The sequence below is a fragment of the Fistularia commersonii genome, chromosome 2 (assembly GCF_037954325.1).
Source record: "Fistularia commersonii isolate RoL2024-O1a breed Wild chromosome 2, RoL_Fcom_v1.0, whole genome shotgun sequence".
NCBI lineage: Eukaryota > Metazoa > Chordata > Actinopteri > Syngnathiformes > Fistulariidae > Fistularia > Fistularia commersonii.
This window is the reverse complement of record NC_141285.1, coordinates 251592-279200: the sequence shown is the minus strand read 5'-3', so window position 1 is coordinate 279200 and position 27609 is coordinate 251592. Positions and strand designations below refer to the sequence as shown.

Here is a 27609-nt window from a genome sequence, read left to right as displayed (position 1 = left end):
GGGAAGTGCATATCCGTTGGTATAAGCAGGAAATACCTTTTTTGTTTAATAGAAAAGAGAAAAGTGCTTTTGCAGAGCGGTTCCTCGGCAGCAGGGTACGGTTGCCCAACGGCCGATCATCTCCAAGTTCCACATGTAGCCTCCTGGGACTCGGACGAAGAAACGGCTGCAGGTAGAAGTCAATACGGGGGATTCGCGATTAAAAGTCAAATGATTGGAGCAACGCTTTGGTTCGGAAGCTCCCGGCACGCAACAGGGCTTTTCACTGAATTTTCTTTCACTGAAAATAGAGCCAACAGTTCAACTCACCTTGCGAGTTCTGTCTTTAAAATTGGTCACCGTGTTTGGCCAAAGGCCACCGGGGAGAAGCAGTCTTCCATAATGCTCCTCGACACCCGTTACGTCCCTCCATTTCAATTCTGATGCTGATAATGATGAGAAAACCAATCGACTGCTGCCCCCTAACGTCCTGGAAAATAGTTGAAGGACTCTGGAAAGCTATCAAGAGGGCGCGCTCTTGGGGCTGACCGATGATATTGATGAACCGTAGAAGGATCTGATCAGAAAAGCTTACACAAAACAGCATTAGCTATCAGTGAGACTGGATGACCTCTTACTTTCGAGCCCGTTGAGACCATAGTTATGGTGAGACCCACCAACATGCTGCTCCCAGTTTAAAGAGCCTTCCATGCAAAGGCCATTTGTATTTCGCAGTCGTACCAGCTGACACGGGTCATGCGGAGACGCCGCCACCACCACCACCACCAACACAACTTACCCCGCAATTATGTCCTCCCATCATGAATTTTTGGACTAAATGGGCTTTTAGGAACTTAAGGAACTTTATTACGCAGTATGGGCTAACAATGTCCATCTGTTCCTCCAAGTATGCTAATGGATAAGTACGCGGGTATTTTTTAGACAGAATTCTTTATCGAGCGCCATCGGGGGCTGAGTGTGATTGATCGGTTCCTTCCAAGTACTCCCCTCTGAAGTTGAAAGCCAGCGGGACAACAGCTCCAATACCAGGATTAACAAATTGACAAATGCCGGTCCGCCGGTGTCCTTGCAGAGCTACGCCCGTCGGATAAAACGGGCCGATAGAGACGTTAAAATAGAAGCGTGATTGATGACGGATGTACTTTTAAGAGCCCCGAGGAATGCTAAAAGCTGATCGTAGCAGTTGCAGATCAAAGGGAGAGGCTATTTCCTGTTTGGGGCTGTCGGTCGTTGGGGAGCATCAGTAATGAACCCCCTGTGCAATCATAGCCATCAGTGCTTCGTTCCTCCGAAGGACAGCGGGGATAATGGAGGTCCAGCAATGCTTTCATCTGTCCGCAAACTCCAGTTTGTGGACACTTTTCTTTTTTGTGGTCGATTCCAGCTCCTCCGTCCATCTGGCGCCGCAGGGAGGGGAATGCAGCCCTCTTGACCAAAAACTCTAACCTTGACAAATATGTCACCTTTGTGACAAAAGAGCTCTATTCATAAGTCACCATGCAACGCCCTCCAATTTCTTACTGGCATATACATCCAAAATTCATGGCTAGGACACATAGCAGTTCTACTTCATCTGGGTCTACATGTCGTACTCAGCTCGATATAAACATTGGGGGTATGATAGCTATCTTTTTCTAGTCAAGTCAACCTTCATGACATACAGGATGAGTCAAATGTGTGCCCGACCCTGTTTTATCATCTCACTTCGCCTGCCTCTAGATATGCACCGTCTTGGTATGTCCAGGACCCTGTAGCCGCGCTTCTTCTCGCTCAGGAATGTTGCACAAAAGTATACTGCTCATCCCTTTTGCTTCTTTTGTACTCTCTAGGGAGAACGTGGTTTCCCAGGCTCTCCTGGGTTGAAGGTAAAGTCCGTAGGAAGCAGCACTCATATCAGGATTCATAGAAAATCAGCGCGGTCATGTGTGTTTCTTCCATCGTAAAGGGCCACTCGGGCATCCCTGGTATCCCTGGCATCCCCGGCAAGAGGGGCTACAGGGTAGGCTTGGCATGTAGTGAGCATCCGAACCCCGGTCGTGCTTTGTTTGTCGCATACTCATCCCGTGAGCGCTTGTCTTTGTGACCGTCCGTTGTTTTAAGCACACCATCTCTCAGTGCCGTTGTTGGAGTGACCTGGACTTGATCCCTCATGGTCGCGATGGATCGTCGGGATCATTTGTAACCTGAACATTCGTCCAAAACCAGAGGGCTTTTTTTTCCAGGAATGTGTGATGTGTGGTGCTGTGTGTTGTGACGCCGGAGTAAAGAATGCACCGAGTCCACGGCCTTTCCTTGATTTCACCTGCATGTCGCTGTGTTGAATGACATCCCCACATGTCAGCCCGCCTAAATACTGTTCGGAATGATGGACCGGCTCGCTCTTTCCCCCGTTCAAGGGCGCAATTGTACAAGTCAGTAATGCGAAGACCACCTGGCCTCTAGACCAGAGTGCTCTGTTAAGTCAATGAGCTCGGTGGCAGCGTCACAAGAAACAAGAACTTGGCACGACCCGGTCAACGCTTGGAGAACTCCTCAGGCCTGTTTGGCTCCTGTTTGGCCTCCAGCGTCAGCAGTCCCACTGACACCTCCCGAATCAGATGCCAACAGTGCTTTTATTAAACTACAACCGACTTAAACCGGTTGCGGTTGACGACTTTGACGCAACATAGCGATCGGCTCACGAGTTGATCAGAAGTGAAAGCCAGTAAATGCTTTTGTCGAATTTTCTGCCTCCCCATTGAACAGGGAAGGGTCATGGTCTTTTCCCAGCACAGTCTCGTTTCCTTTCGTCATCCATTCATTGAGGTATTTTGAATTTTACTCGGTCAAACCCTGATCAGTGTAATCGCACATGGAATTTAAAAGCTGAAGGAATCAGGGAAACCAAGTCTTATCGCTCTATTCTTTTAAACTCAGCATAACTTGGCTGAGATCTGATCTCTTCCCAACCGAACGAAACCCTTCAGACGAGGTCTGAGGCGGCAGGATATTAGACACCCAAAGGCTGCTTCTGGATAAACACTGAATCTTGAATGGATGAATGGCATTTTTCAAACATTCACGACGGCGCTTTAACCGCTGTCGGGTCTGTATGTCTTGCAAGCTCGTTGTTCTTGCATGATACCCCACGTTCACCTTTACTTTTACACCGCAGGGAGAAAAGGGGGAGCCCAGCACCGCAGCCACGGGAATTAAAGGAGAACCGGGTTCTCCGGGCGTGCCGGGCCTCGCGGGACCCAAGGTAAGGGATAAGCAAAACACAGGACATTTCGGTCTGGAACAGGCCTACGTTTTAACGAGTCATCATTTGATACCTTCCAGGGTGACCAAGGCGACAAGGGAGAAAAGGTGAGATGATTGTGAATTCCTGAAAAGCTACATTTGAAAAAAGAAGAGTAGCAGGACATTTTGTTCACCAGCTGTTTCTCGTCCAGGGGGAAGATGGTCCCGAAGGCCCGGCCGGACCGAGAGTAAGCCACCGCTCAAAGACAGCTACAACATGCAGAGACCAATTTTTTCCAATGATCTTATCATCATTATTATTATCATGACTATGAAGCGCGTGACTACTTTTATAAACGGCTTATTTTAGGGTCCTCCGGGTCCGACCGGAGAGCCGGGAAAAGCCGAGATCCACAACAATGAGAACGTATGTCCGTCTCTTACTAAGATGAACTCCCTTTTACATTTGAAGGATAGAAATAAGAGATCATTTCTTTCTTCTGCCTTTGCAGGATATTCGCAACATCCCCTTGATGGTGAGTTCTCCGGAGTCTCAGCACTCGTGGACATTATTCTTGTCAAGGTTTTGTTGCCTGAGTGCCGTCTGTCCGCCTCTCAGGGCCCCCCTGGACTACCTGGACCTCCGGGGCCACCTGGGCTCACTGGTGCCAAAGTAAGACAACGTCCTCCCCAAAAAACATCTGGAAGTCAGACATATAAACTTCCATACGCTAACTGAGATTAGAGTATTTGTCATAAAAAAAATCCCCCCCTGGTTCCAGGTTCCATAGAGAGGACAGTTAACGCTTGAGTCTAATGATGAGAGACCGTAAATAAAAACAAAATCAGAAATGTTACTTATGGATATATATTATAATAATAATGATAATAAATGTTCTTATATCAAGCCCGTATATTAGCATACATATGTATTCATATATATCTGATATAACTAAATGAATACATTTTATAAATTCAAGCGTATTTTTTTAATGTCTTCATCAAACTCAACAAATATCCACTTTAGTGTGTGTGTGTGAGTGTGTGTGTGTGTGTGTGTGTGCTCTTCAAACTGAGTGGAACGATTCCTCGGCCGTGACAAACCTTCTCACCAACTGATGCCTAGATGTTTGTTATTTTCTCTCCTGCACTCGGAGCAGGCAGGATGTAGGTTCCCGGCAGCTCGAGCCTCTACGTGGCGAACAGGAAGCGGCGATACGGGGATATTTGTTAATTTTACGATGCAGAACACAATAAGAATGAATGAAGCGACTGGAAAATAAATTGAACAAAGTGATCATTTGTCCGCCTACGCCGGGTGTAACAGTGAAGCGTGTTTCCCAGGGTGAAGTCGGCCTCCCGGGTCCTCCAGGGCTGGACGGGGAGAAGGTGACTCCTTCATTTTCCCTCAGTAGACCTACCTAAGGTTGCTAGACGTCGCCTTCCGGCTCGCCGGAAAGCCGATATGAAAGATTTCAAGCCGCTGTCATTCTCAGGGGCCGAGAGGGAAACCCGGAGACCCCGGTCCCGTAGGCCCAGCCGGTCCTGAAGGTCCCAGGGGAGAAGGTGGCGTCATGGGCTTCTCGGGCCCCAAAGGGGACAAGGGAGACATGGGTCCTTCCGGATCGCCCGTGAGTGTTGGCCACGTCACAAAGTCGCCCGGGTTGCTCGAACAAGGCCGTGCTCTCGCCTCGGTCAGCGTCCCGAGGAGCTTTTTCAAACGGCCCTTTTATTACCCGATTAGCCCGGTGAGCTGGGAAGAACACGCCGGGGAAGACGCTGGCTTTCTGCTCCGTCTGGGTCGAACCCGATGCCGGCCAGCGCGCCGGTCCTGGTGCGAGACCTCCATTCTAGCACGGCCGGGGGCTTCATCTGCACATTTTGCATTCGGATCGAACGCGCGACCTTTGTTTTACTCTGTAGGTGTGCAGTTGGGCAGCATTGCGTCCCTCCGGACTACATCTCCGAGCCTCTCGCTGTTTTGGATTTCCGAATGTTAAATAGCCACATCCGTAGCCGGGCGTTTATTACAAAACCCTTACAAAGTCATTCGTTTCGCCGCACGAATTCCAATGTGACGATGGACTCATGGGTCCCTGAACTGAACTGCTCGGCCCTCAATGTGACCATGTCATTTCCATCTCCCCTTCCTTGTTCCGTAGGGTTTAGATGGCCCTACCGGTGAAAAGGGGGCTCCAGGGGCCCCGGGCCCTATCGGATTACCTGGCACGATGGTACGCAATGGTGCCCTCTCAGGCTGCGTCCTTCTGGATGCAGGTTCTCCCCTGCAAAGGGCGTAGAGGCACATGTTTAGCCACAGAGCTCTGCCCCACAGTGTGTGTTCGTGTTTCATTGTTCTCCCCGGCAGAGAATACAATCACACTGTTCCCATCACCGAAATGTCTTCTGATCTGCGCACGTTTCATTCTTCCCAGGGTGCTAAAGGTGAGCGTGGAGAAGGAGGAAGGTCGGAGATGGTACGTCTGTGCTTTGGTAGCGACTGCAGCGCTCTGTGATCTGGTCCACGGACCCTTGTCCGACTACCGAGCGTCTCTAAACATGTTTCCTGTCTGTCTGCAGCTCTACGGCCCTCCGGGGCCTCCAGGACCCCCAGGACCGGTCGGCCCAGCAGTAAGTGTGGCACGCTAATCACACCCGAATACTGAAAATGCTAAACAGAATCCCAGAGTTACCTGAACACGCCACACAGTGCCATCTGAAACGATGAAACGAGAATTTATCATCAATGGCACTTTTAAGTTCCCATTGTTATGTCTTTTTTTATTTTAATTAAATTCATTTTTCTAACATATTATTTTAATTATTTGAAATGATGAATTTTTGAGTGAATAATGTTGAGGATGTTGAGGTTCTCTTTGGGAGTGACCAGGATGGAGAGGACCAGGAATGAGTCTATCAGAGGAACGGCGCATGTTAGATGTTTTGGAGAGAAGGTCAGAGATGGTTGGGTCATGGACAGAGGAGGGATAGAGAATATATTGGTAGACGGATGCTGGAATTGGAGCTGCCAGGCAGGAGGTCTGGAGGAAGACCAAAGAGAAGGTTTATGGACGTCGTGAGAGAAGATATGAAGGTAGTTGGTGTGAGAGAGGAGGATCCAGAGAATAGGGTGAGATGGAGAAGGTTGACTCGCTGTGGCGACACCTGAAGGGAAAAGCCGAAAGAAGAAGAAGGAGATTATTTTAATTATTTGGATTTATTTCATGTATCAATTTATATTTGTATTTATTTATTCACTTGATTACCTACTTATTTGTGACAACATTGTTTTAAAACAAGTTAAAGCCTGACATTTTGGTGGAATATTTTATCTTGATAGTTGGCGCTGCAAACAGCGATGGCCATGACAGTGTAAGCCAGTTCTGCCGGTCCAGATCACACCTGCTCAGGCCTGGAGAGAAACAAAACGACGGAGCGCAGCTCGCAGAACTCTCATAGATACGTTTTGACGGATTATTCATGCAATGTTCAGTTCGCTAGCTGGCAAAGCCTTCTTTGATCCGGTACTCTTTCGGGAGCTTGCGGATGTGTGGCCAAATGCAGCAGATGCAGCAGGAACCCTGGAGGTCATTGAGGGCAGTGTTGCTCGGTAAGCTCAGGGCTGAAGAAGAATTCTCCGCTCACGGTGTATTTCATGCCCGCACCGACCACCAGCATCCAATGCTGGAAGCCGCAACTTGAAAGTAAACCGTTAACTCTGCGCTGCCTTCTAGTGGTTGAATTGCTCAACAACCAAGGCTGCTTAAAGTGTGCATGGGATGTTTGTGCGCAGCCTGGCTACCAACTAGAGGTCCATGAAGTCCGATATGTTCTGGCCAGGAGCGACAGTTCCTTTTTCATGTAGATTGTATCACTAAAAGGCGATGTCTTGTTTTGCTTTGTGCTCATTCAGGGATCACAAGGAGCTTCCGGGCCAAAGGTGAGATTCTGCTTCTATTAAAGTTACAGTTAAGAACACCCGACGCCGACCCCAAACCCGACGCCGACCCCAAACCCATGACTCCTTATCTCAGTGGTGTTATCGTCAAGGTTGTGAGCTTGTCTCGTCTGTCAGGGAGAGCCAGGCCATGGCATCAGGGGTGAGAAAGGAGCGACAGGCCAGAAGGGCGACAAGGGCGACAGAGGCCATCTTGGACTCCCTGTAAGTGAACAGAGCAACTGGTCTTTTTTTCTTTTAATTTGCTTGCATTCGTGTAGCCTATCCCAGCTAGACAGAGCTCTTCCATGTTAACGCCAATCCTGGGTTTAAGAATACCGACATAAGCAATAATCCAGATAAATGTTTGCTGTATATTTGTTGCACGAAAGGAAAAGTGGATCATGTAAAGGGGGCTAAACGGTCGAGTGGGGTTTTAGGACATTTTAAAATTGTTTTTAAGGTGTCTCGCTTGTCACAAAGGTATTCGGGTTTCTGTTCTGTTCTGTGTTTACTCTCTTATTCAAATATCATTTGACATAAACCCAGTCGCTCTCAGGTAGAAACCTTACTTCCACCCAAAAAAGTCCAATCAATTTGCTCTTTCAACTTTACGGTGTTCCCTGAAAGATGGAGACCCAAATGACAAGTAAATGATAAGACGGTGAGGTTTCTACGTGATAGTGACATGTCGCAGATAAAATGCGCAGTAACTCTTTTTACGAAAAACCTATGGATCATGTTGTGTGCTATATTTTATTTGTGATACAATAAATTTGCGTGACGGATCAGGAAAAGGGATTTGGAAATGGTAGACCTTGGAAGAAAGTATTACATTAGTATTTGGCTTAAAATGTAGATGCAGATCAGTGACAGGCTCTTTATATTCTCCACTTACAGCTTTGTGTCTCTTTGTAGCAGCTGCTTTCTTGAATACTAAAAGATGAGACAAGTGTCTGGACATGAACCCTTTGCAGACACAAGTTCAACAAGGGGAACTTGTTAGTTTTACATGATATTACATTATATATGATTTCCTAAGGATCTGTGAAAGGACCGGATCGGAGTAGGAGCTAAAAGGGTCCTCGGGTCTGAGGTCCCGGCTCCCTGGTTCCTTTGCTCGCCCAATGCTCTAAAATGTAGCCCAGATCCCGGAAAGATTCTAGGAACTGCAAGAAGTTCCTACGGTGCTAAAGGGACTATTGTTGCTCTCTCCTTCTTTTAAAGTGGCTGACAAAGAGATTTGGGATCATTTGAAGGAAGAAGCACATGTTCTTAGCTAGTGTGTCGTAGAGAAAGAGCTGGTGTACAAGACCTTGTCAAAAACAGCTCCTAAAGTACAAACCAGTGTCGCACAGCAGCAGGACTATATTTACCGCAATTAGCGTCACCAATTAAATTGGAGTTTTAGCTTTATTTGCACCTCACGGCTTTCGTCGGCAGTGTCGTACCGTGAATTCCCACGGTGAAGGTTGGAGGCTCAGAGAACCTCCTGGAGCACCAACATGTCCGTAGGTTCCAGGTCACGGGTCCCACATGGCCTGTAGAAGGAGTTACTGAGAATCACCGCCACTTACCGATCACCACTTCCACCCCGACACTTCCATCACCCTTCATTTTTTTTGTCATCATCTGATTGTGTTTTTGAAATCACTCGAGTCACAGCTTCACTCACCCCCTCCCTCACCTCCTCCCCGACCTCCCCCCCCCATCACCTCTGCTCTCTAACTGTGTACACCGCCATACAGGGGGCTCATGGGTTAGACGGCAGACCAGGTCCAGTGGTGAGTGGCGACAGTCATGTTCCCCCCCCCCCCCCCCCCCCCGCCCCCCCACACCCCCTCTTTTTCCTCTTCCTCATCTCCTCTTCCTCCTCCAAACCCCGCTGTTGCTTGACGCCTTGCCTTGATGCCGCTCGCCTTCCTGCCTCCTGCGCTCGTCCCGTCTCTCTTTCCTTTCCTGGGAGCTTCTGCCGGGCCGGGACTGTTCAGGGTCAGATGATTGGCTCAACCGGCGCCGAGGCAACGCCACATTGGTTAGCGTTGGATCCTCAAGCGCCCGTCACACACGGGTTTGCAAGACACGGCTCGCGTTGCCTTGCTTGAGAGGTTTGACCAATCCTTCAAAAAACATGGCTACCTTCACAAAGTCAGCAGCGCCGGCCAGATGGATGGATGGATGGATGGATGGATGGATGGATGGATGGATGGGTAGGTAACTAGGCAGGTGGGTCGGTCAATCAGTTGGTGGGTAGATAGACGGGCCAGAAAGGGAACCATGAAGGCGCCTCTCGGATGGCGTTCATAAATACTGAGCCGAGGAAAAAGAACAGGGTGGACGTTCTCAACCTAGACGGCGCCTTCACGTCTTGCAGTCGGAACGTGGTTGGGACGCTGGTGGGAAATGTCTGCAGGTGTGGCTGGAGGGTGAATGGACCGGACGTCTCTACGCAACAACCCTGTGATTGACAGGGGGTTCGGTCAGCGACTTGGGATTCGTCGTCTTTCCCGAGGACACTTCGGCCGGAGACACGAGGAGCCGGAATCAAACCGCCAACCCTTTGATTGGAGGAACGCAAGCCCTGATTGGCCAGAAAGGGGTTTAGGGGGTGGAGCCATCCTTAATTCAAATTAGAGTCATTTCTGAAACGTAAAAAATGTAATCATTTGTCATTTTGACATGTTTTCAGCTCCACGTTTGAGCTTTTTACATTTTTAAGCTCAGAGTCAAAGCTCTGCCCATCAGAGGATAAATAATCCTCATTTTCTTTCAAATTAATTTAAATTCTATTCCGTTATCACGTGTGTGTGTGTGTGTGTGTGTGTGTGTGTGTTGTGATTGTTTATCTTCCCATTGTGACCAATGGTAATCAAAAATCTGACTTTAAATCGGACAAAGTAAATACTTTCATGATATTTTCGGGCTGCCAGTTGAAGGCAGAAACTCTGCTGATTCCAAAGGGCTTCTGTTTGACAAACTGTGTCTTCCAAATTTGCAAAAGTCTTTCTAAAAAGCGGATGTTGCCCCTGGTTTCCTTTGAGTCAAACATCAGGGTGAGGACAATCTTCAGTCCCACCTGAACAGTCCCACCTGCCTGACCGAAACCACCTCTGCGGGCCGCCGAGCCCCAGTTTCTAGCTGCAAGGAGCATGTGGAGATGCCCATGCTGCATGTCGACATACATGTATGTCCGCCGCGGTGGCGGTATCCACCCAACATGCCTGAGACGTAAGGTCTTCCTCTCCGGTCTCGACCGCTACGCCGACCGAGAGCTGCGGCTGTCCATATAATTTTCCCCCACTTTTAACGGTGTGGTCATTCAGTAGATCAACAAGACGTCCGTGTTGGATTGAAAGGCGCTTTATTTGTTTTCTGTTGCCTTTCTTTTCATTCACAACTAGTTCATTTGTTATTTGGTTTGTTTTGTTTTTGTTTTTTTTTTTTAAAAATTGCGTCACCAGTTAAGCCCAACAGAGAGCTTGTTGATATACTGAATAATTTTTATTTGATTTTTTTTATGTATAGATATTATCAGTGTCCTGGTATTTACTGTTCTTTGGTCTCTTTGAAGGGACTATTAGGACCAGCCGGAGTTCCAGGGCCAGCAGGACCAAAGGGGGAGAGAGTGAGTATCAATGTTTGTTATTTTAATTATTATTAATAATAATATCAAGATTCTGGCTCTAGACCATGACGTCAAGTCGCAGTTTCAAACGGCACGGATAATTTCAGGGGAATGGTGAACGCTTTTTGTCCCGACAGGGTGAAAAAGGAGATGCAGGATTACCAGGACCAATCGGCGCGCAAGGCATCCCTGTAAGTTTTCCAACTGCATCAGCCAAAGTACCTTTTCAGCAACCTTGAGGTAACCGAGGAGGACTCCTTGTTATTGTTTTAGCAGGTCAAGGAACTTTACCCAATTCTTTGATTTTATCACTGCTCTTTTTGCATCTTGCGGAGACAAATAATGGCGGAAGTGGAAGTGTTTGCATGAACACGCAAACGCAGTCCTGCACATGATGGTTTCTCCTTGTCTTTGCAGGGTTTAGTCGGACCACAAGGACTCAAAGGAAACCGGGTAGGTCATTATTTCTACTGTTTTTCGGGCCAGTGCATGCAAACATTGGAACACACACACACACACACACACACACAAGCCTCTGCTTATTAAATTCGGCAGTAACCACGTAGAGACTTTGGGCGTCATATTTCAACAGCGCTTCCTGTCTGTTGCATCAACAGCATTTCTGAAGGGGACCTATTATGTTCTCCGTGCTGAATGTTTTATTTTGGGTTTCCTCTGGAGGAGCCTCGCACAGCCAAACACATCTTTGTTTGTCGCCATTCGGTCCTTCGGATCCTCCTCTATTAACGCGAGGCATGAAAAAGTCGTCTAACGAATCAAATGAACTTCCCACTCGAATCACACAAATACCGATTGGAAATTTGCAACACGAGCAAAAATAAGTGGCTTTCGGCACTCAGGAACCGTGGCGGTGCGACTCCCTGGCTCCCCTGTCGGATGCATCGGTGGGAAACTTGAGGGCGGTTGTTTTGGAGTGAGATCCACTCTTTCACAGCGATAACTTCACATCGTAAAGGCCTTGTGGCCAGAAAACATGGGAGGCATATTTCCCCGTCACGCCAGTCTCAGCTTGACGCGTTGAAAGAAAGATGTCGTTACGCCGCTCGCCGAGCGTCCGACTTCTTTCGGCGCTCGGATTTCTCAGACACATGTTAAGCTAATTTCTGGGACGCCTGAAACCTGATTTTTTTTATTTTTTTTTATGACAATGCCAAACGCTTTAATATAATGAGATGACACGGAATAAGGGAAAAGGAGGCATAATAGGTCCCCCATTAAACTTGCCGTTGCGTTTAACGCGGCAAAGCCGGGAACGCAGAAGGTCGGCGAGCTGAGCGGCGACGGCTTCAAAGGCCTCTCAGCTCGTGTTTGTCAAAGAGCTGAAGATCCATAAATCAGAGGCTCCTTTCATATCACACATGAAAAGAAAGCCAGATGAGTCACTCGCCTCGCTTTGATTTCTTTTTTCTTCAGTCCTTTTAAACATTTAACATAAAGATGCCATTTTGGAAGGCAAATGTATTTACTTCGAAGCGAGGCCTTTCATACGAGATGCTCTCCACGATCGCGCCGGCGACGGCAAAGTCAAACGGTGTGGACTCGTGACCTTGGAGAGCACCTTTGTCGCTCGCCGTGTCTTTTAAGGGATGCCGTGACTCGCCTTTTATGGAAACTGATTTATGCTTCTGCGTCGGCCCCGAATCGAATCGGACACGGTATCTGCCGGGGACGGCGAGGGGCCCCGGTCGCTCTGCGGTGGCGTATCTGTGTTACCCTGCCAAGCACCGCTTTCACTGGAGTCCTTCTTGAACTTCCCAAAGCTGCTGTTTAAGCGCCCACATCCCACAGCAACAATTTGATGCAGAAGTATGAACCAGAATCAGAGATATTTGGCCCTGAGTAAGAAGAGACGGTGGCTATCAGCTTGAAGAGGATCTATTTGTCCTAAAAGACTGGACGATAGAGCGAATTACTGCCCGACGTTGCTCAACACAATGAGGAAACTTAGAAACGCCCATGGCGCCAATCACAGCAAATTGTCTGATGACACTTTACGTACAGAGAAGGTCCGGACCAAATCATATGAAATGATTTACAAGAAAGCAAACATTCCCCCGGCGAGCAAACACTTGGGGACGGCCGTGATGAAAACCTGCCTCTTAACCAGCAGTTCAGGTAAAGAAGAGAGAGCGGGAAGGTACTCCCGTCAATACTGAAGTCACGATGCTCCGAGAACAGGATCAGATCTTCGTAAGAAAAACTTGTACACCAGTAGATGGTGCTACAGTTGGACTCCCATCATTTTGTTTATCTAGCTTTGGAGTCAACAGCCACTCCTCTGCTTGCGGCCTAAGCGAGTCTAAATTCACTGCCACCTGCTCGATGGTACTGTCATGCAAGGGTGTGTAGTTTGAAAGCCTTGCTCTGCAAGCTTGCAGGTTTGATTCTCTTGGTTATGAAAGCTTCCCTGAGTGAATGGGATGATACGATTGATACTTCAATGTAAGTATTAGTAGGAGTAGAAGTAGTAGATTAGGTGGTCAAAGCCCAAATGGCTCCATGGTTTTGGCCCTAAAAGTTTAGTCCTGTTAATCTGGCCGGGCAGTTTCAATCTATCCTCCATTCTTTTTGTCCAAAGTTAGGCCAACCATTCTTCACCGTGATATCTATCTGTCTTCTCCGCTCACAAATGACGATCTACCAACCATCGACGTAGACTGTTGAGGGAGTCGTGCCGAACAGAGTGATAGTTTCTAAATGTACATTTATGGACTGTTTGTAATATCCACATGCCCTTCTGCTGAAAGAATGTGTCCGTTTCCTTCCCATTAACACGTGACTCTTAATATGTCCAACTCCCACCTTCAAGTCTTCACGTTTCCCGAGCCGCTTCAACACCTTCGACTGACCTCCAATGGAAAAGTGGCGCGATTGGAACGCCCAGGAGCCACATTGGCCTCAGCTCCGTTGTCAAAACCTCCCACGCGACCGTCCGGTCGAAGGTGTTGAAGCCGAAGCCTCGGGACGGTGTCGGTGATTTTACTCTGTCCTATCTTCCTCTGTTTCCGCAGGTCTTCCTATCCCCTTTTTCCTTCCCTCCACCTTGCCCCATGGCTCTATTTGTTGCAGGGGTTGCCCTCTCTCCTTCTCACAAACCTTGGCCTCCTGCTCCTCTTCCTCCTGCATTCTAATGTAGTCCTGGGTTAATCCTCCTCCTCCTCCTCCTCCTGCTCTTCTGACACCTAATATTTGCTCCTCCTGCTCCCGTTTAACCGAACATCTTCCCGCAAGTCTTCATGTGCTCCCTCCATCTCTGACCCTTTTCCCCATGCTCTCCTATTGCTGCCCAAAGTTGCTGTCAAATTTCAAATTATTGCTCAAGATGACAATCTGATCCAGAGGTGAAACCTCATCTCCAAGGAATGTTAACGTCAATTTTCTGTACGTAACGCTAGGAATAGCCTTATATCCGGGGTGCGCGCAATTAAGCTCTGGCATCCCTGTAAAATCACCATTTTCTATTTTGGAAGTCAGCAATGGGAGAACTGCAGTTAGAGAACATGCCTGATCATGTACATGAAGTTTAATCCCTCGCTCTGATCACATATGACCTTTGACCTTGGTGAGCAGGTGTTCTGTTGACAATGCATCCATTCATATCGGGCTTTATTATATATTACGGTATGTGACTTTTTTATTCATTTATTCTATTTGACAATGTCGTGAAGATTGTCTTTATCTGTTTTGTGTTCAGCTTCTTCCTCGTTGAGTCCAATAGCCACTTCTTGCACCTGTGGTTGCCATGGAACAGACGTTAGCATGTAGCAAATTTGTGAAAACGGTGTGAATGCATGTTCTGGACTTAGACTTATCGGCACGGGTCTTGAGAATTGAAGCTTTTACTTTGTGCAAAATACTGAGAAAAGCTGAGTTGCTCCAGGTGATGTAGGTTTCAGGAGGCTCTGATTTCCATCGGTAAATGCATGGCTTACGAGGAGGTTCCTCGTTTATCTGACAGAAGTCCTTGTCAAAAAACAACTAAACCAATACGATAGACATCTAGAAGATGTACAACGCAGGAGATCATCCAGCACCTTTGATGCTGGATGAAGATCAGGCTTCAAGTGATGTTTTGTGAACAGTCGTTGAACAGGGATAGCCACAAGTGGAACCAGGAGCCTTTGGTTTCAGTTCCTATTGGAGGGTTCAGAATGGTAAACATGGTGGACTGTTTTGTTGGGCTCATCATCCCAAATTAGACTTTAATAACGCCACCAGAGAGGGCCACAAGAGTGGTGCAGGACATGTATAACAGCTGCGAGGCAGTAGTGCTATGTGCTGTAGGTGTTCAAAGCGGGATCAGTAGCACCTCAGGAGTCGGCTCGGAATCCCCTCTTGTTTGCTACGGTGACGGACAGGCCGACATTTTAGGTTAGACGGGAATCACCGAGGACCATGATTTTTGACAATGACATTGTACCCTTCAGTGAGAGCAGGGAACAGCTTGGGGGAAATCAGGAAACGTGGAGGTATGCCCTAGAAAGAAGAGGAATGAAGGCTTGCTGCAGCAAGACAGCGTACATGTGTTTGTATGAGGGGAACCCAAGGGGAACCCAAGGGGAACAAAGAGGCTACAGGGAGTCGAGGTAAAGCAGGTGGAAGACTTTAAGTACCTTTAAGTACCATCAGAGGGACAGCACATGGTAGGGGTTTTGGAGACAGTCAGAGTTCTCAAAGTTGAAACTGCCGGACGGGAGATTAGATGAAGATCGAAGAGGAGAGTTATGGATGGAGTGAAAGAAGACGAGAAGTTAGTCAATGTGAGCAAAGCGGATGCCGAGGAGAGAGCTAGATGGAGGCAGGGCTTTGGCGACCCCTGAAGGGAGCAGCCAAAAGACAAAGAAGAGTTTTATAATCTATGAGCAGCGCCTTGTATCAAAGCTATTTAGTAAGGGGGCTCAAAGGTGAAAATTTGGGGAATCCTGCTTGTTTATGATGTCTTACTGATGACCTGAGATACATGAATCAAGTCTCTTCACAACGGTTCCGTGTGAATAGACCTTTTACCGACTTCGGAAGTCATTTATATGTCATTCTTTCTTTGGTGAAGTGTTTGATTGTACAGCCTGTTTATCTGTGAGAGCAGTGGACACCTGGACAAACTCCAGCAACAGCAGACCTGAAAGTAATCGCTAGCAGTTGGACCTGAGGTCTCGGACGCTCGTTTCAGTTTCTTATTGCTCAGGTGCCACTTCCTCGTAACAAATGATATCCCTGCAGTACTCTGAGCCTCGATCAACTTTATCCCAGCTACAAAGAGATAGTATGTTTCTATGTTTCTGTTTGTTCCTAGGCTTTACATACTTGTTGCAGGGATTACACCCAGGCCACGTTCAGGTACTGGCAGGTGCACGAAGAGTTCTTTCAGAACCCGGGTTTTTCACTCCGACTCTCAGCTACCTTTCGTTTTACAACAGATTTTGGGGACGTGGTTATGTTGTCAATGCATTTTGGACTAGAAAGCACTATCCTGGCCACCGTAGTCATCACAGCAGAAATGTGGCTGCTCTTTGTTTAATTTCACCAAAATTCAATTCCAATGTAACTAACGGCAAAGTCAAGGATGACAAACAGAGTAGATACGAGGGTGCGTTGCAGAGCTTCCATTCAAGTATGAATGCCGAACAATGCGAAATTTTATTTCTTCAAACGTTGATATATTTGGACATTGAAATAGGTTTCTTCAAGTTTGGGTTTTTTGGTTTCTTATATTCCGTTATTTTTTCGGCCGAACACTTTTTAAAAGAAATATTATGGTTTGGAACCCAGCAGACCACGATTCAAAACAAAGAACCAACATTTGGGCAAAGCAGAGAGCTGGTCTCTCCGCTTGTATCCAATGGGATAAACTTTTTGTTTTTGTTTCCAACCTTGGATTTCTTTTTCTTCAGATATTGTTCTTCAGATGGTCACTCCAAAAAAAGGCTGATAGAACAGTATTTTTTGACTCAAGTGGCCGAGGAAGACGTGATCCTCGCAGTGAACTTGAGTCGCAAGCGCACTGGCTCGACCACAGGTCCTCGGCACCGAGTCCCATCTCATTCCGGATGTGATGCTTTTTCCCCGAATCGGTCGGTTTTGACATTTGTTTCCACGTTCCACTTGCAGAATCTCCACCTTCGTTGTTCAACATTTTTTTTCCAATCTGGCCAGGAAACCCGCGCCGCTCCGAGCAGCGATTTACGTATGAGTTTCCCCAAAGCCCAGATGAACCCTGCTCACCGATGTGACGGCTCCTGTCCCTCTTCCCCAAACCTGACACGCTTACCCTTTAGCTTAGCACGAAACGCAGAATCGGATTTCTCATCGATACGACACCGACAAATTTTTGAAAATAGCCAAAAACGCTCCAAAACCAATTAATGAATTAAAATGTGTTTTAAAGTCTGAATAACACGTAGTTTAGAATACTAGAACATCGCAAGTCTTGGAAACGTTTGCTCGGAGGTGCCGAACGAGGAGGACTAAAGTTTGTCATTTTTTGAATACGCTGTTGTTTGCAGGGAGAGAGGGGCAAGAAAGGCAACAGGGGGGCCAAAGGGGATAAGGGAGACCAAGGAGCACCTGGATTAGATGCCCCCTGTCCGTTGGTATGTCAGTAGCCCGATTTGTCAGTGCCAAAGGGAAGGGAGCGCTGTCTGGGAGCACAACATGGCGCCATCCTTTGCCTCTGGTGTGGAGTCAACCTCAGAGAGGGTCTGGTCCTGAAGTCCACCGCGGTCATTTCGCATTTGCGAGATTATGAGTTGATTTCGCGCATCAAAGAAAAAGCTTGAAAGGGGAAGCAAGATCTTGGGGGGGGAAAAGAAATGACGTAAGCGGACCGCAGACCAGATCTCTGCCTGAGGAATATGTGTTTGTTTTTTCATTCTAGGAGCACGACAGGAACCTGGCAACCGTTTCTGATCAGAACCCACGGGTTTGACAAATTTAGTCTGGGATTTAAGTGTCCCCAACACAGTGGGAACTCTTCCGGCGAGCCAGGTTCCTGTCAACCCCCTCGTCTAGCCGGCCGGCCGGCCGACGGCAAAAGGAAATCCTCCCGTCTCTCCGTCGCGAAGGGAAAGCAAAACTGCGGCGAAAAAGCCGCAGATTTTTTTTTTTTTTAAATGGCTGATTTCATGAACAGGGTTTCCGAGGCTTTAAGGGGGAGAAAGGTGAACCGGGCTTGCCAGGCCTGGATGGGCTGGATGCCCCTTGCCCTGTGGTATGCCGCTCTCTCTTTCCCTATTCCCAGCATGCCTTCAGCTACTCCCTAACCTCGGGCCGCTGCACAGTGCCTTTCATTCAAAATCTGCCCGGCCGCATGGATTGTCTGTTGAGAATCGCGGATAATTCAGCGTAACCTTCCTCGCCGACCACCTGGGGAACTGCGCCGAGTCAGGCTTTTGTCGCTTTACGACTTTAAACAAACGTAGATATTTTATTAACAAAAACAACGCATTGCATAACCCATAGTGTCGCCGTCCAAAGCATTATTTACTCCAAAATGTCTTGCATGGAGCGGCCCTTGTTCTGTCTTCTGGGAAAGGAAGACAACTTTATGGATGAAATGGCGGAGCACGTTCCACGTGACCTCTTCCCCGCCTCCGAGCGCACGTGAATGTTTAAGTGCACATCCACCGGCACGACGCACAGATTGCGGAGGCTTAGAAAGGAGATGGGTCTCCGCCTGGCATTGTGACCCCTTCGGATCACGCATGGCTCCTCGGTTTGTGCTCAGTAACAGTATCTTCTTTCACTCCAAGTCTCCAGCGGAGCAGGTAAGGTTTAGTTCTGCGCCGGTCGAGGCCAGACCTGCGGCTTTTCTTTCATTGTCCATTTTTTCATGCAAATGCTGTCTTATATGTGGGTGTGGGGACTGTGGAGGCACCACCGGAGCAGAGAAGCCCGCGGCCGTCTTTCCTCAGACCGATATTAAAGCTCGTTGAGCGCGAAGTGGTAAAGCCGCCACCGTCGGCGACACAAACGTCATCAAGCGGACGGACACGCTATTGAATTTGGACCTTTTATGTACCTTCCAGGACCCGCTGGGTCTTCCCATGGTTTTAGTCCCGAAAAAGGAAAAGAAAATTGTAAATTTGAATCGTCACAGTTTGCGGCTCGCGCCTCAAAGCCAGAAGGTTTGAATCTGACGGGGCGCCTGGAGGGGCTTCCTCTGGCTGGTGCTCACCGTCCAAACATCTGCAGGAGGTTCATTGGAGACGCTAAATTGCTCGGACGCGTGCATGGATGGGTTTGTCTCTATTCGTGGCCCCGAATGCAGGATCGGCGCGGTAGATCATGGATGAGCGCATGTTCTTTTACACATTTAATTTTACATGACACTAAAAAGGGCAAAAGAATATTTGCATAGAAACAGAAACACGAAAAGACGGACGTCTGAAGCCTACAATCTTCTACGAGTGAATGTAAGAAAACATCAAGATAAAACTATTGAACTGGAATAATAGCAAAATGTCTGTTTGAATTTTATGTTTGCACGTTCAAAGCTTGAAGAGGCGTCTGTGGATTTCTCCATAAAATATAAACATTTGAATATTTTGAGTCTCATTTTGAGTCTCACGTTCTCGTGCGTTTGAACTGAAACGTGCGCTGAAACCCCCGACAGTTTTCCAGGAATCCCCGGTTCACGTCGGAGCTCTTACCAAAACACCCTCCGATAAGTGAATAAAAAAAGGAAAATAAAAAACAAAAGACGTCCAGAGATTCGATCATCCAGAACCGATTTCGTCTCTTCGCCGCTTCGGCTCGCGTATCGTTTTGTCGTCACGTGTGTCCTGATCGGGTTCGACTCCCGCCGAACGCCTCGCGTTTCATTTCCTTCTCATGATTTCTTCTTCTTCTCGCTTTCCGTCCTGCAGGGAGACGACGGCTTACCCGTACCGGGATGTTGGAACAAAGTAAGTGTCGCGGCGCCGACGGCGAGGACACATTCCTGACCCGGCTGCCGTCACCACTAACATGTTTTACTTTCTCCTCTTGCAGTGACGATAACTTTGGAATGGCTTGTGTGATTGTATATAGGATATTTATTTTTGTACTTTTTTTTTTGCTACTCTGCTATACATGAAAATAAAAGTTTGAGAAAACACACACAAACACACACGTAAACCCACACGGCAAACATCTGTACAGATTGTTTATTTTAATACTTATGATAATGATTATGTATTGGATTTTATACCTACGCGTTATTTTTTTCAAACGATTGGATACATAAAAAGAAAAGTGCTGATATGTGGCTGCATATGCATGATATTTGTGCATAATGTGAAGTGGGTGACGCTTAATAACTTATTTTACCGTGTTGTCGCGCTGTGTCGTGATGGACCATGCTGCACTGAGTTGTGGGGCTGGAGTGATTTCTGCATTTGAAAAGAGTCTTGGTTGAGTTCTCCTCTTTGTCCTCCAGTGTCAAACCAAAACACACAAACAAACGAGCGGACGTCCGCTGCAAACCAGTTCTTCTAAATGTAAACGAGAGCCGTGCCGTTTATCCGCCCCGGTGATGCGCGGCCACGATCGCGGTCGGATAACCGACAGTGTTAGAAAAAGAGGCTGCGGCTCGGTCCCTCTGGTCTGAAGGTGGCGCTTGGATCTTCCCGCCTCCTGCTTTCTGCACGCCGAAGCGTCCTCTGGCAGGACGAACCCCCCTCCCCCCCCCGGCCGCTCGCCGAGGCCTGGCTCGCACCTCGCCGCCGTCGGTGTGTGAATGGCCGGGAGCGACCCGGCGCAGGTGGAGATTCTTTACCGTGACCGAAAAGGCGTAACTCGGTTAAAAACCGGTCGCGCCTTAGTCGTGGTTTTACACGTTGAGGAGAGGATTTTCAATTCGCTTCCAAAGATGTTGTAGAAAGTCCTTTTTACCGCTCAGCGGCAGGTTGAAGCCGCCGCTCGGACCGAGTCCCTGCAAACGGCACGCCGGCGAGGCCGGGAGGAGCTCGGGATTCAAACCGGGAGCGACGGCTCTTGCCTTCTGTGTTCGCCGACAAATGTTACAGAAGAGGAGCGAACGTAAACAAGCTTCCGCGTCCCGTCACCCGACTCGGACACTTGCAATGCGGTGAAGCGCGTGTCCGTCGGACGGACGGAATCGGGCACTTAAGACCTTTTCTTTCCCCTTTTTTATGCAACGACAACAATTTTCTAGCTCCTAAAAGCCACACGGCGCTCCACCTCAGAGCCTTAAAGAGCCTCCAAAGGTGACCTCAAAAAAATGATGCGTCGCCGTTGGACGGCGCGGCGCTCATGGAGGACAATCCGCCGGATTTCTCTCGCTCTTGTTCTCGGAGGAGGAGGAGGTTCAGCTCAAGATCAGCCAACCCGTTGGAAGCTTTAAAAGTTCTGGCCCGGAAGTCGGTGCCTTGCGAGGGCAGGGAAGCCGCCGCTGTGTTTGGCCTTCTGTTGCCTTTCGCTTCTGTTCATTGTAAATAGTATTTTCTTTAGATTTTTTTAATGGAATGTTTATCTTCTAATGTAAAGCTCAGATTATGTTTTTTTTCGATGTTTCGGATGGAAATATGGCTGCTCACCTTTTCAAGGCTTGCTGCTGCTGCGACGTCGCCTTATTCTCACGAAGGAAGCTTTAACCCTCCCAGACTACCGAGCTCTCGCTCTTCCCGTCCCGACCCGTTAAGCTAACCGACCCCCCGTTAACTTGGCAAGAATCGGACAGACTGACCAATCGTACGGAACCCGCTTCACGTGCGCCGCCGCCGGGGCCGTTGTCAAGGCGTCGCCCGCTCCGCCCGGATCGGACGCCGCCACAGATTCGAACTGGACCCTTTGCCACCGTTCCCGTAATCACAGTACCTCATGTTAACTCCCGCAGTCGCCAGCTGGCCTCCTCGCTGTCGTCATTGTCGTATCAATCATGGACATGTCAAGATATGCCTTAAAATGTTCAGAACTTCGGTCGTGTTCGAGATGACAATCTTAATTAAACGTACATACGTCAAACGGAAGATCGCTTTGTTGGCTGAGTGCGCATTTTTAACGGCACGCCATCCCAGTAAGGATATTATTGCCATCATTCTGTACGATTGTTATAATGTTAGATTTCTATCTGAGGAAAGTGAACATATATTTTAGTGTTAGTGGGAAATATGAGTGGAAAGTAATTCTGGATGCTAAACCGAGGTGTCGTCTGCAAACTGAGAAACTCACAGCATTGAATATACAGGAATTAAAATGTCATCATTATTATCATTGCTTCACATATGCTTTTGTTGAACCTGAGGGAAAACATTTTCAAGAATCCAGTCTCTTCACCTGCAACCTTCGTCATCGTGTGTTTTCTAATCCTCTGATTAGTGACTGTTAATGTGTGTGTGTATGTATGTGTATGTGTGTGTGTGTGTGTGTGTGTGTGTGTGTGTGTGCGCATGCCTCACCGCATGACCGCACAAACCCCGTCAGGTGAGTATCTACGCTTTCAACTCACACCTGTAAACACAGCCGTTCTCGTGCCAGTCAGACCAGACTCAACAAACTGCTCCATGTTTGGAGGCAGTGACACCACATTTGAGGGACACCCACTGACACCCCCTAAGACCCCCTTACACCCCCTGAGACCCCCTGACACCCCCTTACACCCCCTAAGACCCCCTGACACCCCCTGAGACCCCCTTACACCCCCTTACACTTCCTTACACCCCCTTACACTCCCTTACACTCCCTTACACCCCCTAAGACCCCCTGACACCCCCTGAGACCCCCTTACACCCCCTTACACTCCCTTACACCCCATTACTCCCCCTTACACCCCCTTAGACCCCGTCACACCCCCTTACACCCCCTTACACTCCCTTACACCCCCTAAGACCCCCTTACACCCCTTTAGACCCCCTTACACCCCCTTACACTCCCTTACACTCCCTTACACCCCCTTACACTCCCTTACACTCCCTTACACCCCCTTACTCCCCCTTACACCCCCTTAGACCCCGTCACACCCCCTTACACCCCTTAGACCCCCTTACACCCCCTTACACTCCCTTAAACTCCCTTACTCCCCCTTGCACTCCCTTACACCCCCTAAGACCCCCTTACACCCCCTTACACTCCCTTACACCCCCTTACAGCGCCTCCACTTCTAAACCGCGCTAATCAACCCGCTTGAAAAGGAATAGCCAGTGTTTGGCTGCTGCACCCCCTTACTCCCCCTTACTCCCCCTTACTCCCCCTTACAGTCCCTTACACCCCCTTACCTCCCCTTACACCCCCTTACAACCCTATACACCCCCTTACTCCCCCTTACAGTCCCTTACACCCCCTTACTCCCCCTTACTCCCCCAAAGACCCCCTTACACCCCCTTACACTCCCTTACACCCCCTTACAGCGCCTCCACCTCTAAACGGCGCTCATCAACCGGCTTGAAAAGGAATAGCCAGAGTTTGGCCGCTGCAGACCAGGAGGCCGTGGTTTCTGCCGCTCTTGTGTTTAATTTACTTTTGCTGGCCGTCTATCGGCTGAGATAGTAAAACCATCCGGTTCATTAAGCTGGAAGAAAGGTCTCCACACACACACACACACACAAACACACACACACTGAACACACTGTGCAAACTCACTGTTTGTGTAAAACTTTGTGTCCGCAAACGTGTCCCAAGGGTCAGCATCCTTTCCAACTGGCGAAGAAGTAAGTCCGGCAGGAGGGAGCGGTCGCCGAGCCCGGCGCCGGGACCCGGAGACGCTCGGAGGAACCTTTGAGTCGCCGCCCGACCGATCCCGGAGCCGCCGCGCCGCAGGTTCACCCCCGGAGGGTCTGGATGCAGGGCGGGTAAAAGGGCGAAGGCCCGCCCGCGACCACCAGCGGAGGCGGCGCCGAGACTCGAAAACAAACCCCGCAGAACGGCGGCCGGAGGGGACGCCTCTCGGACACCGAGCCTTTTCTCTCGCCTTTCATCCACGTTTGATTTATTTCACCGGAGACACGGGCCGGCCTCCTTTGTCGTGACGCGGATACCGTGACCGTGACGAAGAATTCAGAGCAGCTGGCGGCGCGGGAGGCGCCCGTGTGCTTCCACCTGACAAAAACCAAAACAAAAGGGGAGAATCCCCTCTTGATGATTCCTTCTTGATTCTATCCGACTCGCCGCCTTCTCTCCAGGAACCCCAGCATCTGCAGCTATGACACTGAGTTGGGAGGATCGTGCGGTATCACAGACATCGTGCCCGCTCGCGTAAATTTATGGCTTTATTTTTTATTGAGGTGTTAAAGTGCACACTGTAAGTATTGTATAATGAACCACAAAGGATTATATGTATAAAAGAATTCAGTTTTTGTATATAGATAGCGTTGATAAGTTGGTAACCCAAAGCCGCGAAGGGCAGTTTCTTTTGTGGGTCGATGATGCACGGACGACCGATGAGTTTCTCAACAACACACACACACACACACACACACACACACACACACACAATCATGCCAACTTTTGGCCGCCTCCAAAGAGGATTCCATAGGGACTTGGAATCTCCCCCCTCCACATCACTGCTCCACAAATATTTCATATCGGCTCAATGCGGTTGGTCGATTACTTCACGCGTCGCCCATCCACTTCTCGTCCATTGATCGATTACAGACGCTGATCACATGACTTTCACGGGGAAACGACCGGAACGCGAGGATCTGCCGGGAACTTCGCCCGAAACATCACGGCGAACTAATCGGCCTAGAAATGGCGGCGAGGCGTATTCGTGGTATCTACCGGTTTGTAAATGGGTTCCGGCCGCGGCACGTGGATTTTATTTAAACCTTGTTTTGTACCCGACATAAGCAGCTGTTGTGATCCGTATAAGTGTACCGATTTTATCCTATTTTATTTTCCACGGTGCCCTGCCCTGTCCGAACCTACGCTCCTTCTCGACCCGACACGCAGGCCGTCCACCAGGTGATGCGGCGTGTCGGCGCCCCACGCCGGCGTTCTTGTTTCCGTGACAACCGAGCGCAGAGAGAGAATCATTCCTTTATGCAGCGTTTTTGGCAGCGGCCCCGGCCAACTGGCCAGAATCAGATGGCGTTTTATTCAACTTTTCTTTTTTGTCTTTATTCTCTGAGTGTCTTTTTCTGGGGTTTTTTTGTTTGTTTTTGGGGGTTTAGACGTCTGTCCTTTTGGACGCAGAGCGCTAACCTTTAGAAATATGTTAATCAAAGGTCAATGACGGTAAAGATCGATCTGAGCAGAGTGAGTTTTGGGGGAAAAGGGCGACAAGTAAACAGCTCTTTTAGGACGTTTTCTCCAAACCACTTGTGTTTCGTAGAAGACGCGGATCATCGGCGGGCGGAAGCCGGCGACCCGCCCGGCGCCTCGCGCCGTCGGCGCGCGAGTGCATGTGTGTGAATGGGTGAGCGCCATCTGCTGAGAAGCACCTCAAGAATGCAGGACGATGGAAGCGCAACACCAGCGGAGACCATTCATCATTGGATTTGTGTTTCCCGTTTCAATGACTTGTGCTTTGTATCCCGCGGAGCAGCGGACATGTGACCTTCTTTATTTGCCGTTGGGTGAGACGGGATACAATTGGTTGACACGGTTTTGGTTTTGTGTCGCGTGTTTGGCGGCGACATTGTCCAAACCTGCGAGAGGGCATTTGCAATTTAAGGTGCAGAGCGCTGCGGATCCCCTGCATGGCCACTAATGTCACCGGTTGGAACGAAGAGGTCGCGAGAGTTTTCTTCTAGATATTGTGAAAATGTCAAAGACGTCGCAAACTGTTTTGTTTTTAACCAAGATGTAAAGGTAAATAAGCTGAGTCATAACACAACTCACTTCACGATCATTCGCCGAGTGGCATTTTGGTTAGTTTGTCGTGGTTGATGCTGCAACAGTGTCCCCACTACGAACGGGCTGTGGAATAGAATATTAATCTAGTGCACGTTAGCAGATATATGATTGATACTAACATTTCCAAACTTCAGCTGCAGTTGCCAAAGAAGGAAAAAACATCTCCTTAAAGCGTCAATGTGCGGTGATGCATTTACGGACACGCAAACGCCGTGTTGACTGAAAGGAAACCTCCCCCCCTTTTCACCCGGCATCATGTTCGTGTTTTCTTTCTTAAAGGCTCGACAAATAAATACCGCACGGAGTCGGTCGGTCGGTCGGTCGGTCGGTCGGTCGGTCGGTCGGTCGGTCGGTCGGTCGGTCGGTCGGTCGGTCGGTCAGTCAGTCAGTCAGCTGTTTTCGCTGCAAAGTCCTTGAGTCTCGAGACCTGCGAAGGACTCGTTGAACGACGGGCGGATCCGGAAACCCTTATTTAAGCCTAAAACGAAAAATACCATTTTCAATTTTTTCTTTTGTCATCATTTGACGTAAATTAAATAAATTCATCCAAATAAAGTTTGATTTGGTTTTGGCGGTAAAATGGATGAGGGTCCAAAGGATCGCCCGTCCATGGACCATATCCTTCCACACTTTTATCCTGTTCTTTTATTAGCATTTCTTCACTATTAGCCCGTCACTGACATTTTGAAATTGCCATTTTCTGCTGATAACTGATCTAAGAAAGAGAAACAATGATTTAAGCTGTTTTTAAAATGAATGTTATTGGTCTGTGATGCCATGTCATGACTTCAGCCTCCTCCACTAAGTGACATCCGAATGTTCATTTCACTGTAAATACTCGGTTTTTGAACAATAGACGGGAGGTTGAACTTTTTCTGACGAGCCGGATGAAACCGGTTTGTTGTTTTTATTCGGGTGGAGGGATGGAGGATGGAGGGATGGAGGGTGGAAGGTGGAAGGGTCACCTCCATCTGTCAACACCTCCGCGGTGAGTTACAGCCATGTAACACAGCCCCGACACACACGGGGCCTGCAAAGTATGTATAGACGACGTGCACGGCAAGAGTGTGTTCATGTGTTTTGCATTGATTCAAATATTAATTTCTTTATTTTTTTCTATGGTATTGTGTCATATATTTTGAGATTAGCACGATGTCACAGAATGGATAACAGGGCATTATAGAGACTTTGCATGCTCTAGTTTGACCTTCGTTTGCTTTCCGAGCGTCGCTGTTACATAAAGTGTGTTTTGAACGGCGACCTCCGCGGACGTTTGTTTTCCGCGGGTCCTGCGTGACCTCCGCCCGCAGACGTGGCGTTGACCACGTCGCTTTATCGCCGAGCGCCGCTCAGCCTTCGACTGAATGTATTCACATTGTTTTTCTTTTGTTTTTTTTTTCTTTTTACCTTTTGATAACTCGACCCGAGGCAGCTGCCGTCGCCGGACGCCCAGGAGATTCACGGTTCACGCGCCCAATCAGAACAAAGACAGAATAAAGCCTTTTCAAATGGATGGACTCCGTGTCGGGGCTTTGGTCGCCGTCGACGCGGTCGTCGTCGTTGTTGCCGCTGTCGTTTCTGTTGTTGTGGCTGTAATTGTGGTTGTCGTCGCTGCCGTCATTGCTGCTTTTGCTTTTGTTGTTGTTGTTCGTCTTGTTGCTTTTGTCGTCGTCGTTTGCGTCGCCGCTGTTTTCGTTACCGCTCTTGCTCTTGTTGTTGCTTTTGTTGTGGTTGTGGTACTTGCTGCTGCTGTTGCTGCTGATGCTGCTGTCGTTGTTGCTGCTGTTGTTGTTGCTGCTGATGTTGTTGCTGTCATTGTCGTCGTTGTCGTTGTTGTTTTGTTCTGTTTTATACCATTGAACCTTGAGCACGACACCCAACATCCCTCCAGTTAAACCACAGTTAACTTGCAGGTGAGGTCAGAACATTTCCCAACGTATATCATCATTTTACAAAAAACAAAAGTTGCAACATGAAGGTCAGGGTTCGATTGTAACCGGAGTCCCTTCTGTGT

General features: G+C 48.5%; 1 protein-coding gene across 14 annotated transcripts in view; it reads left to right on the top strand.

The window, feature by feature from the left end:
* The window catches only part of col13a1 (collagen, type XIII, alpha 1), a 64048-nt gene extending 36948 nt beyond the window's left edge, over positions 1 to 27100 (top strand). For 7 of the 14 annotated variants that reach the window (XM_086163428.1, XM_086163418.1, XM_086163454.1 and 4 more), the window contains 22 exons: positions 1830 to 1865; positions 1946 to 1999; positions 3155 to 3241; positions 3322 to 3348; positions 3435 to 3470; positions 3593 to 3649; positions 3735 to 3758; positions 3842 to 3895; positions 4567 to 4611; positions 4719 to 4853; positions 5385 to 5456; positions 5658 to 5699; positions 5803 to 5853; positions 7136 to 7162; positions 7298 to 7384; positions 8908 to 8943; positions 10731 to 10784; positions 10922 to 10975; positions 11202 to 11237; positions 17309 to 17395; positions 19670 to 19708; positions 23421 to 27100. In XM_086163428.1, coding sequence (XP_086019554.1) covers positions 1830 to 1865; positions 1946 to 1999; positions 3155 to 3241; positions 3322 to 3348; positions 3435 to 3470; positions 3593 to 3649; positions 3735 to 3758; positions 3842 to 3895; positions 4567 to 4611; positions 4719 to 4853; positions 5385 to 5456; positions 5658 to 5699; positions 5803 to 5853; positions 7136 to 7162; positions 7298 to 7384; positions 8908 to 8943; positions 10731 to 10784; positions 10922 to 10975; positions 11202 to 11237; positions 17309 to 17395; positions 19670 to 19708; positions 23421 to 23453 — 1173 coding nt within the window. In that variant the 3' untranslated portion in view covers positions 23454 to 27100. Of the gene's footprint in view, positions 1 to 1829; positions 1866 to 1945; positions 2000 to 3154; positions 3242 to 3321; positions 3349 to 3434; positions 3471 to 3592; positions 3650 to 3734; positions 3759 to 3841; positions 3896 to 4566; positions 4612 to 4718; positions 4854 to 5384; positions 5457 to 5657; positions 5700 to 5802; positions 5854 to 7135; positions 7163 to 7297; positions 7385 to 8907; positions 8944 to 10730; positions 10785 to 10921; positions 10976 to 11201; positions 11238 to 17308; positions 17396 to 17934; positions 18013 to 19669; positions 19709 to 19793; positions 22012 to 23420 lie in introns of those variants that run through there. The other 7 variants (XM_086163393.1, XM_086163401.1, XM_086163461.1 and 4 more) reach the window with 7 other exon arrangements.
* Positions 27101 to 27609: the final 509 nt, after the last annotated feature.